Source organism: Micropterus dolomieu, linkage group LG17 (genome assembly GCF_021292245.1).
Source record: "Micropterus dolomieu isolate WLL.071019.BEF.003 ecotype Adirondacks linkage group LG17, ASM2129224v1, whole genome shotgun sequence".
Classification (NCBI taxonomy): Eukaryota; Metazoa; Chordata; class Actinopteri; order Centrarchiformes; family Centrarchidae; genus Micropterus; species Micropterus dolomieu.
Window position 1 is genome coordinate 13565157 of NC_060166.1, and position 11411 is coordinate 13576567.

General features: G+C 41.5%; 1 protein-coding gene across 2 annotated transcripts; it reads right to left on the reverse strand.

The window, feature by feature from the left end:
- Positions 1-768: 768 nt before the first annotated feature.
- gucy2f (guanylate cyclase 2F, retinal) lies at positions 769-11411 on the reverse strand. Of its 2 annotated transcripts, XM_046073675.1 has the most exons (20): positions 11048-11411; positions 10143-10952; positions 9389-9690; positions 8645-8999; positions 8371-8455; positions 7807-7903; positions 7510-7635; positions 7031-7111; positions 6653-6829; positions 6383-6539; positions 6056-6205; positions 5646-5794; positions 4422-4585; positions 4005-4197; positions 3544-3718; positions 2166-2264; positions 1977-2071; positions 1805-1890; positions 1400-1495; positions 841-977 (listed from the first exon to the last, which is right to left on the reverse strand). In XM_046073675.1, the coding sequence occupies exons 2-19, from the start codon at positions 10882-10884 to the stop codon at positions 1423-1425; spliced, it is 3306 nt and encodes a 1101-aa protein (XP_045929631.1). In that variant the 5' UTR covers positions 10885-10952; positions 11048-11411; the 3' UTR covers positions 841-977; positions 1400-1422. The 2 variants fall into 2 exon arrangements, with proteins under 2 accessions (XP_045929630.1, XP_045929631.1); XM_046073674.1 differs by lacking the exon at positions 1400-1495 and having other exon boundaries at positions 769-977.

An 11411-nucleotide genomic window follows, 5' to 3' on the forward strand; every position in this document is an offset into this window, starting at 1 on the left:
TAAGTTAGATGCACGGCTAACTGAGCTAACCAGATAATAGCAGCTAGAAGCAGTTAGGCGATAGGCTACCCTTATTTCTTTGAGTATAAAATCAACAGGTGGAGATTAGTATTAAGTCTTACACATTGTACCTTTAAATCCATCACTGAGCACTTTGGAAACAGCAACATGTTTCACTAAAGGATATTAAAATTGTATTGACTATTCATTAGTTTCCTTGCATTGTCATTTCTCTCCAAGTGCTGTCACCCTTTCTTTAGTGTAAATAAAAGGTTAACAGCTTTCTCTATGGTAGAAATAAACATGGCAATTGTCTCTTTTTTTCTTTTGATAATTATAAACAATAGCAGCCTTTGCCTCCAACTTTGGGTAGCTAATAATAATATTCAGCCACAGCAAAGTAACAGCCTCGGCCCCACGACTCTATTATGTGCTTTCATGGCAAACTAAAAACAGACATTATCACCAGAAAATATAACATTTCATTTTGAAATAGGCGTTTGGGGCGTTCAATCTTCCGATGGGTGAACCTCTTGTTGGCCACTCAGTGGCCAATGAGTGCAGAGAGGAGTGAATGAGTGCATCCTGCATTAAGGAGCGGTACTGCTTCTCCGTGCTGCTGGCAGCAGGTACATAGGCAGGTAATGCAGCAACCCTCATTACATTAGCACTGTTGTGTTCTGCTGCGCTGGCTGCAGGCAGATTAGCCAGTCGATGGACAATCCTCTTAAACAAGTCTGCATTAAACCACAGTGAGAGGCTGGGTGGTGCTCTCTGTCCTCTGCCTAGCCCTCCCCTCCCCAGCTCTTTGTCTCTTTTTTTCTCTGGATGTGTCCTCCTCTCTTCTGCTCCTCTGAGTGTGCTTCTTTCACATCTTTCCTTCTCTTCCTCTTATTCAGATCTTTTTGTCCACCTGCCTGTTGGCCTTGCGAAAAAGGGTCTTGATCTCCTCTGTCACCATCTCCTGCCAGTTGTCCCTAGTAAATGCAGAGGATGGAGTTACAACCAGTTTTGCATTTTACAGAGACATTTTTAAGCAGAGCCCGGGGATTCAAAGACGTGAAAATGCTAAGAAAGCATACCACAAAGAAGACGACACACAACAAATGCTGCCAAAAACACTGTAACATAAATGAAAGTTAATAATGAAAATGTGCCAGCCAGCCACAATTAAACTAAACAAAGAGGGCTTTCCATATATACTTAAGAAGATGTAGAAAGGGGATAAGATCAAGAGATTAATGAGACTAGTAGATCACAGAGCAATTAGTAAGATTCAGGAATCAATGAGACAGAACTGTGTGTTAGGAGGCTCACAGGTTGCATTTGGTCACATCAAACTGACAGTCACAGTAACATTTCCACAAAACACAACACCAGCTGGCATGCAGGTCTCTACCTCCTGTGTTTGGACTTAGAATGTCAAGCCTTTTTCTCAGCTTTCTTTGTCCTGCACGCAGCTAAATCCTGAGGGTTCAGCCCGTGATTGTCTTCCCTGAAGTAACATTCAGATAGTTGCAACTTGCATGAGTCAAAAGTACATCAGTGGCAGGAGACAACAAGTTACAAGGTACAAAGTACAAGGGACAAGGTTGTTTACATGTTCATAATAATATAATAATATTATAATAATAATAATAATAATAATAATGTTCATTAGCTTGAAAACAGGGTGGCAATGGCATTTACACAATTTTAGATCAGATTGGAGGTGGGTCTTTCTTGTGCTATTTTTTCGTCACTACATATTACAGAATTTGTACACATTTAGTTGTTATTTTTAACAGTAGGCTGAAGCTCTTACCCTGGTTTGATCTCTGGTGGTTTTGGCAAAGGCTTTGTAAAATCTGTTTTCCCCACAAGCCAGTATGTCTCTTCAATACCTTTACCCTGAAAAACAAACCAACAAGGCATGGATGAATAGACACTAAAATCTACTGAGGTTAAATGTTAAATGACACTCTCTAGACTGTTACCTTCAGCTCTGTCTTGCCTCTGACATCTATTTTATAACCCTCGTTAAGAGAACGGAGGATCTTCACAGTGCTCATATTTACATGGATTCTATAAGCTGAGGGACGAAGAGAAGAGACAAGGACATTAGGCCAAAACAAAACATGGAACAACACAAAATAATATACTGGGTCCGTGGACAGTACACTCACGCAGCCCAGTGGATTCCATACGAGAGGCAGTGTTGACGGTGTCTCCAAAAAGGCAGTACCGAGGCATAGTCAGACCTACCACCCCAGCCACACAGGGGCCTGAAAACACATGAAATTCAAAGTCATTCGTCCAGTTTAAAGATGGATCCAACCTTAAGTCTGAATGGAGTGAGAGTGAGAATGAAGTCCAGTTTAACACCACAGTCGTAACTGTGTTGTTTTGCCCTCAATGTGAGGCCTACGGTGGTTCCTGCACCATCCAGTTTGCGTTGTCACTCACACTCAGCAAGATAAAAGTCACTTCTGGTTACATTAAAAAAACAACTGAACCTTTCCAGACAAATGTTGAAGAGGTGGTATTATGCTAATTTTCAGGTTCAAAATCTTATTTAGGGGTTGTACCAGAACAGGTTTACTTTTCAACAAGACACCATATTTTTTGTCATACTGCAGCTACTCTTTTCATTTATTTTAGCTGACACTTTTATCCAAACTTACAATTGCTATACATGTCAGAGGTCGCACGCCCTCTGGAGCAACTAGGAGTTAAGTGTCTTGCTCAGGGACACATTGGTGGATGGGTCACAGTGGGGATTGAACCCGGGTCTCTCACACCAAAGGCATGTGCCTTATCCATTGCGCCATCGCCACCCCACCCTGTGTTGAAGGCTACGCTTTAGCTACGGAGTGATCCATCTTGTCTCCAAATGATCTTTGTTGGCAGTTGCATATGCGCAGTTCCTAGTTAAGGACTACTAGCCAATCGGAAGCAGAGAAGGGTGAGTCAGCGAGAAGTCAGTCAATCAGTTTCTATTCAGCTGCAACATAGAGTGGAGCAAGAGTTTGAGAGTGGTGAGTTATTAATCTGTAACAAATGTATCTTTCATCAATAAAGTTTTAACTGAGCTCTGTCTCTACATCACAGTAACAACTTTATGTCCATAATTGACTGCCTGGAGGGTAGTTAGTGTTTGGAAGGGAGGGGAGAGGTGTGTGCTGCAGCTCAGTGTTTTTCCACTGGTGTTTTTGAGGCCGTATCGGACTAGCCGCTTGGCGAGCATATGTGACGCGCATTTAGTTTTCATCCCTGTGACGACACAAGGATAAAAACTAAATGCGGGTGAAGCGGCTGGACTACAAATGAGCTGTTTTCAAGCAGTTCAGAGCAGAGTTTTCTGTTGGCGATGGGAACTCACTTTGGGCTGAACATTTGGCTTTTTCACTTTGCAAACCTATTACATAAAGATATATAGCTCAATAAAGAAGAGGGAAAAAGCCAAAAACATTTTTTCTTTAATCTGCAAAGAGCTGTGCACGTGGAGCAGAAGGTTAATAATGTAACCAGTGCGATGGATGCTCTGGCCTGGTACCGTCTCACCTGAGTGGATTCCTATGCGTATCCTGACGGGCACGCCTGGCATGTGCCGCATATGGAAGGTTCCTACTGAGCTGAGGATGTTCAGAGACATGTTGGCGATCTCAGCAGCGTGCTTGTTGCCGTTTCTCTTTGGCAGACCCGATGCTACCATGTAAGCATCACCAATGGTCTCCACCTAGATCATGTGAACACATGGTTATGGGCACATCAGTGTGTGTCTCTGTGTGCTGTATGTGTACTGTAGAGACATGCTGTTGAATCACATGTCAGAATTAATTGTCACCATATGATATGATGACATTTATAAAAATTTAAAAAATACTTATTCTTGCAAACAAACCCTTTCATTTAATATTTATAAATATATATCTGTTAATAGTTTGCAGATCTCTCAAAAGTCCAGAACTCAACATCTGGTAGGAAATGGGAGTCTACTAGAAACAATGAGCATGCACTCTGACCTTGTAGACGTCGTGGTTACTGAGCACGGCGTCAAACAGAGAGTAGAGGTCGTTGAGAAGGTCGACCACCTCAATGGGGTCGCTGAGCGAGGAGATGGTAGTGAAACCTACAATGTCACTGAAGTAGATTGTCACGTGGTCAAAGTACTCCGGTTCCACTGTGGCACCGGTCTTCAGGGCCTCAGCCACAGAACTGAAGACAGAGGGGCGGAAACATACCAGGAATCAGATGATCAGGCATTTTGTTAGGGAAATGTAACTAAAATGCGTGGAATATATTTATTAGACATATAAAAATTACATTTAGATGATTATTTTGTAATACTAATTTTTATATTATCGTTATAATGTTTGGATTTTCTTACATTTGCGTGTATGTGTGTGTGTGTGTGTGTGTGTGTGTGTGTACAAACTCACGGTGGGAGCATCTCTGACAGTAGTTTTTCTGTTCTCTGTTTTTCCACCTCCAGCTCCTCGGTTCTCTCTCTGATGAGGTCCTCCAGGTTGGAGCTGTACTGCTCCAGCATCCTCAGCATTGAGTCAATGATGTTAGTCTTCTTGCCCTTGTTGATTAACTTGAACTACTCATAAAAAAATACAGAATCAAGTTAAACAATAAGTATGATATTCTTTAGACTGCTTTATTATATAATTATATATATTATATAACAACTGTAAAGTCTGAATAACGGCGCAAGGGTGCAGTGGTGGAATGTAACTAAATACATTTACTCAAGTACTTTTGACATAACAATGAATAAACAGTCAATGAGTGTTTTCTGGGGCTAGCATTTATTTATTTTCAGTTTCGTTATTGTTGCTGTTGCTATTTCATTTTTTTGAGTTGCTATTGATATTAATTCCTTCCTCATATATGTTCCTTTTTCCCCTTCTTTTTAAAATAATTGATGTACATTTCAAATTGCTTTTGGGTATGACAAAGTAGATGTGTAAATATTAATTTGGAAAGCAGGTAGCATTTGATCTGTGGACATGGGTTGGTGGCCAAGTTTTTTTCTTCTTCCTACTCTTTTTAAATATGTAAAGAAATAGACAAGAGTTTCAAAGATTTCTTTGGCTGTAATTATTATTACTATTATTATTAATTTATAATTGTGTTACTTAATCATTTTGATTTGTTTTATTACTATTACTGGTTGGATGTTTCTGTTTTACATATATTTGAAATAAATAAAATAATAATAATAATAATAATAATTGTACTTTACGTATTTCCATTCTACGTTACATCGTACTTTTTTTTACTACACTACATATTTTTGACACTTGTAGTTTATTAGTTTAACATGATTTGCTTATTTGATATGATGCAGTACTATTATACTCATCTAGTCAGTAGTATACAGAGTATCTAAAATTGGCACCACAACTACAAATTAAAATGCTCTAACATGTATTTGTTGGTACTAAAAACATCCTAATATAATATTTTATAATAATATAACAATGTAAAAGAGGCCATTCTGCATAATGAGTATTTTTACTTTTGATACTCTAATATCGTTTTTGGCAATACAAGTAACACTTTGAACTCAAGAACCTTACTTGTAATGAGTATTTTTAGACCATGGTATTCTGAGTACTTCTTCCACCACTGCAAGGGTGTTTTCAAAAACGTACCCTGTCAAAGATCTCATCAAATGCTGGTCTGCGGTCAGGCTGTTCGCTCCAGCACTGCTTCATCAGCTGGATACACTCCAGGGGGGCCTGGTCCGGGGCCACAGTGGGGCGGCACATTGGAGGAGGCTTCTTCACCTTGCGGATGATCTCTGGTGAGGAGACGGAGGAGATGGGACATGTTGATCATGTTTCAAATTAGAATATGTACTGTATCAGTATTCTGTTACGCTGTTGGCTGTCGAGCCCTGTAGCATGAAAAAACACATTTTCATGATAGCCAAATTTAAAAAAGTAAATTATTATTTAATTAATCTACATCCCAGTTGTCTCAAACTTATAAAAAAGAAAATCTCTCTCTAATGTGTCAGTTTCTCTTTATCTGCATCTCCTCCTCCCTGGTGGGTACACACCTTCAGGTGGTAGACCCAGCATGCAGTACGGTGGCCCCCTGACCACCACCTCTTGAAGGATGATAGAAAAGCTGTACACGTCTCCTTTGTAGGTGCCTTTACGTGAGATTGCAAGGTCCCTTAAGAACTCTGGAGCTGTCCAAAACAGATCTGAGTGAAAAACAAAAGAAAAGATGTAGAATTAGGGTGAAAACGTTAAATCTCATCTTAACACCACACTTGAAAAGCTAATGTTGTAGATAGTAATCTCTATTTTGGAATCGTATCTACAAAGTTTACTGTACATAGAGCGTAGTGTAAAGAGTTTTTTTAAAGAGTACATGGTACCTTCAGGTGGAGGTTCTTCAATAGGAGCTTTCTGAGACTCCAGCAGCTCATTGAAGCCATAGTCAGTAATCTTGAGGACAAAACGTCCGTCCACCACACAGTTACGAGACTTTAACCTTCCATGGGGGAATTCTCTGTGATGAAGGTATTTCATACCCTGGAAGCACAATATGTTCAACAGTGCAGTTCACCACAAAGGAAATATGACACAATGACCTGCACACATACAAGCCATTGAGGAAAATGTGTATTTACTATATCAGTGTTTACCTTGATGAGGTCAAGCACAAGTGAGGACTTGAACATCCAGTCTAATTTAACGTCCTCATTCCTTAGCAGGTCCTGCAGACTGCCCCGCGAGCAGTGCTCCGTCACCACTGCAAACATGGAGCAGTCCGCGAAGAAGCCAAGGAAAAGATTCACATTCTCGTTTCTCAGATCTTTCATCTGAAAAAACACATAAACAGCGACAGTTTTTAGCTTTTAACAGTGTCTTATTTGCAATGTGTGTTGCCCTGAATATAAAACCTGTGTAAGATATTAGAAGCAGTGTGTAGCCTTTACAAATAATTGCATTCAAAATACAATTCTGTGCCAGTGTTTTTTCTTTCGTTTTTGTTTTTTACAGTTCAAGACATGTTGCTCTACCTTTGTGAAAATCTTGGTGGTGCTCTGCTTCACTTCTTTGAAGTGTCCCTCCTCAAATTTCTTTAGCCACACCCAGTCGCCCTGGAAGAGAAGCCATGTTGTTACAGTGGGATCAAACTTTTGTTTGTATCGTCTTCCATGTAAGGTTTTTGTTGCTAACTAAAAAACAGATGTTTTACTTCCTTAAAGAAGAATAAAACATTTTTTCTCCTGACTGCTGCCTGTTCATCCACCATTGTGAAAATGAATTCAATCATAAAATGGACATGGAAAATGTGCTTCACAAGGACCCCCTTCCCTCCCTCATTTACCCACTCATTTTACTTACTTTAAAATATTGTACAGGCTTAAGTAGGGCAGTGGATTAAGGCCACATGTGAAAAATCTATTTGAGTTCTGACTTTAAAATTTTCACATGTGGCCCTAATCCACTTCAATACTGGAGCAGTAAGTGCAAAGCCACTTTCAGTGTTACCTACCTCATACACGGCTACATTTGTGGTCTCATGAGTTGCTGTCTGCATGCTGTTTACAGAGTGTGAGAGGTCTGTAGATTTCTCATCTAGAATGCTCCTGGACTCACTCAGATCCTCTAAAGTGATTTTCTGTGGGACATCACAACACCAGGGGAAGATTTGATAGTATCCTGAAACATTTTTTTAGCAAAACTGCATTTTCAATGTGTTACGTGCAAGGGATGTTGGGAAAAAACATGGACTATAGGTTAAATGTGCTAAAGGTTAATGTGATTGCTGGGAGACAGTGATGCTGCTTACCTTTCTGCTAAGCTGAGGATTGATAAACGTGAGATCCTCTAAATTCAGGAGGATCCGATTGGGACCTTTAACCAGCTGGATTTGTTGGAGTCTCCTCCTGCCAATGAGATTTAGAAATGATCAGGAAATCAGTTCAGCCAATGGTGTTGAGCTTCTTAAAACAATCTCAGAGATCATCTTTGGAGCAAAGACAGATGTCTGCTGTTAGTCGCCCGTTAGCATATGGTAGTCAGATAGGAAGGCATAAAATAAGTCTCTACTTTTGGAAAGACATTCACATGACATTCATGATTTCACTATTTAAAGTTCTTGATTAAAGTTCTTTCAACTTTGAGATCAGTTTTTACGGTCCTTTCTTGCTAGCACCAACTGCTGTCAAATGTTAGCCAGAATCAAACTCTCAAAACTCAAAAATACACCCCATTCACATACTACATTAAAGTATGTGAATGCATCTAGTATGATTCAAAAATCCCTCTACTTAAAAAAATAGTGGGGAAAATGGAGAAGTAAAGTACAGAAGAGTAACACAAGGTTGCATTTGTTTGTATGTACAGGCTGTACCTGATATAAAGACTTATAACGAGCCCTCCTATAGCCAGGATCAAGATGACAGCAAACGCCACTATGATGTAGGTGACCTCCACACCTGAGGATGACAAGGGGTGATGTTGAGGGAAATGAGGATTGATGATTAAAATAGCAAAATATACGGAAGACATTCCATAAAACTCTGAAGACTTGAGCAAACACATCCATACATATCCATGTGCACCCATATTCACACACAAATAAAATGAACATGAACGTGCACACATGCCAAAGCGAAGGCTCTTACCGCCCGTGCAGATGGCATTCTTGTCAAACCAGCAGCTGGAATCAGATGGCGGCGGAGACCCTCCTGGAAAATGAATTGACCTCCCAGCAAAACGAAGCCCGCTGGACGTTAGATCCACCAGATAGGTTTGGTACAGTTCGCTCCCCCTGTTGTCAGAGTCCAGGATGACATAGCTGGTCTTAACATCCCCACCAGTGTCCACGTGGACTTTCTGATTGAAGCCGCTGAAGGTTATGTTCTTCATGAAGAAGGCCAGGTTTGAGGCTGACAGCGGCATGCCTACTCTTCTGACGTTGTGAATGGACTTGGCCAGCAGGTAGATGCTGTTATAGATGGTCCCAAATAGCGGGTTAACCTGCAAGGGACACAAGAAAAGACATGATGTATGACTATAGTATTTCAACTATTTTAGGGAGGGAGGGATAGAAAAAGAATGAATGAATTTTATTCTAAAAAAAAAAAAAAACCTTTGAGACATACCAGCGGGATTTGTCTAACTCACTGATTAGTTTCAGCTGAACTTTTTGATTTCTTTTGCAGGTGGTGGATTTTGTTGTTGTTTTGTGTTGTTTGTTTATTGATCTCTTACACTGGAGTCGTGCAGGATCAGTGATCACTTCATGGTCAGTATGGACAATTAAAGCAACCAATAACCTTTTCAATCTACATATGGATATGTGAGTATAGTTTTAATACAGAAAATGTGAACCTATCCTTTAACTTCCTTGTGTGACATGCAAACACCTGCTCTGGCTGCACGGCTAGAGTCAATTCCCCACTCCTCTTGGCGGCAACGAACGCCTCGTTGAAGGACAAAGGCTCAGAGGCCATAGTGATAGTGAGCACAGCATCATAGGCCTCCCTCAGCCTGCTGTTGTTTTGCAGGGGGAAGTAGGAGGTGTTGGTGTAGGGCAGGCTGTAGTGGAGGGTGTCATAGGGCACAAACACATATTTCCCCGAAGTCAGGCCCATTTTCTGTGCTTGGAGAAGAAAAGAAACCTGCTGCTCCCCGCCAACCAGGATTGAGTGCATGCACATGATGATGACTGAAACAGACAAAACACAGTGCTAACATTTTAAAGTTTTATGGACATTTATAGAGTGATACGATAACTGAACTCAATATCATAATGGTTTAATGTGTCAGTAGTGATAAGTAGTCTAACGTTAGGGTACTTGACCACAAGGTCAAATATGCAGTTACAAAATAGCTTCCTGGTCAGATGGTTGAGTGATAAGCCTGCTGAGGAGGATGTGTACAGCTGGGATGTGGAATAAAGGGCAGCTGGTGGTTTGATATACCCGATGTTGTTCACCTTTGAAGTATGCTCCCAATGTTTAATATCACAGGTATAAATCCTAATATTTCACCAGTAGGTTCATTGTGATTCTACTTTGGAATGATCTCCTCATGCATCACTTTAACCTACATATAATCATCTTACAGGGACATTTTGTAATGTAGCTATCTCCTGTATTAAGTTCAGCTCAGACTCACCCCTGATCTCTCCTGCAGCCTGGATCATCCTCAGCGTGCTCCCCATCTCGGTCTCATTTATACCAATAGATGTAACCAGGCCTACGGGAAGCCCCTTGTTCCTCAGAGCAGTAGCAACTCTATCAGCGGTGTCCATCCACATATCCTCGTTGGATGAGACCACCACTACACTGGCCCACCTAAAGTGTTTCAACACCGCAAACAACACCTCCGTGGGAATCGGCACTGTCCTGGCAAAAGTCGGGTATCCTGTGACTCGGTCCAGCTCATAGTTATCACAGCCGTAAGAGAAGATGGCCTTATCCCAGTTCTTAGCCAGTAGAGATGCCGAAATACAGTATCCCGGGTTGACGGGGCCCACAAACGCATCCGCCATCTTCTCGTAGTAAATAAACGCAGTGAGGGCTTTGGAGGTTTCGCAAGGCTCCTGTAGGATGATAAAGTCCATTTTCAGGCGCAAATCCAGATTTAGGTCTCCGTTTATCCTGCTTACAGCGAGCTTGGCGGCCGCAGCAGGCAGGGCCCTGTAGTAAACAGGGTCGCAGTTCCAAGGCCCCAGGACCCCGACTTTGAATATCAAACAGCGGACACAACAAGGGAACGTCAACACTCCGAGGAGGACCCATAACAGAAAGTTATAAAAGGGCAGTGTCGGTAAAGTTGGTCTGCTTTTAATTATGGGCACACATGCATGGTTGGACTCCCAAAGCGTCCCTCTGACATTTGGAGAAATATGTTGCATTGTCTTTAAAGGGTGTCCAAGGTGAATCTTCGTGTTCACAATGGAAGTGTCAATTAGACCAGTGACACCTGCAAAACAGTGCAAAGTCCTGGTCATTTCTCATTTTCAAATTAATGACTGTTATGAGTTATAAAAGGCTCACTTTCAACAAAGAATCACTTACCATTTATTTAATGCCATCAGGACAGCTTCAAAGTCCGACGAGACAATCTTAACAGGATGTGCTTTTCTGTGTCCACATAAAGCGTCACCTAACCAGCCCTAACCCTTACCTATTCACCCGGAGGAGCCACGGTGTCGCTCCGGCGAAGACACAGCCAAGTCATTATGTTTGGATTAGGGGCTGAAAGTGACAGGCAGAGTTTGGGCGCTGCGTCCGTCGCGTTTGGAGACAACTTCAGCACCCTGGAGAGCTACTTATGCCCCGCAGTCAGCGCCTGTGGAGGCTCCTGTGCGTTTCCACAAACAGCTCTGTTCACTGGCAGCACATCTGAAGAAGGAGGAAATAAATCACCTCTGGCCCTGGA

Bases quoted from the DNA above. Each gene is read 5' to 3' on its own strand.
- gucy2f (XM_046073674.1), bottom strand. From the start codon at position 10,884: ATGCAACATATTTCTCCAAATGTCAGAGGGACGCTTTGGGAGTCCAAC. The intron at 7,636-7,806 runs GTAAGCAGCATC...GATGTCCCACAG, and splicing joins ATCCTCAGCTTAGCAGAAAG to AAAATCACTTTAGAGGATCT. The intron at 6,540-6,652 runs GTAAACACTGAT...TTGTGCTTCCAG, and splicing joins TTGTGCTTGACCTCATCAAG to GGTATGAAATACCTTCATCA.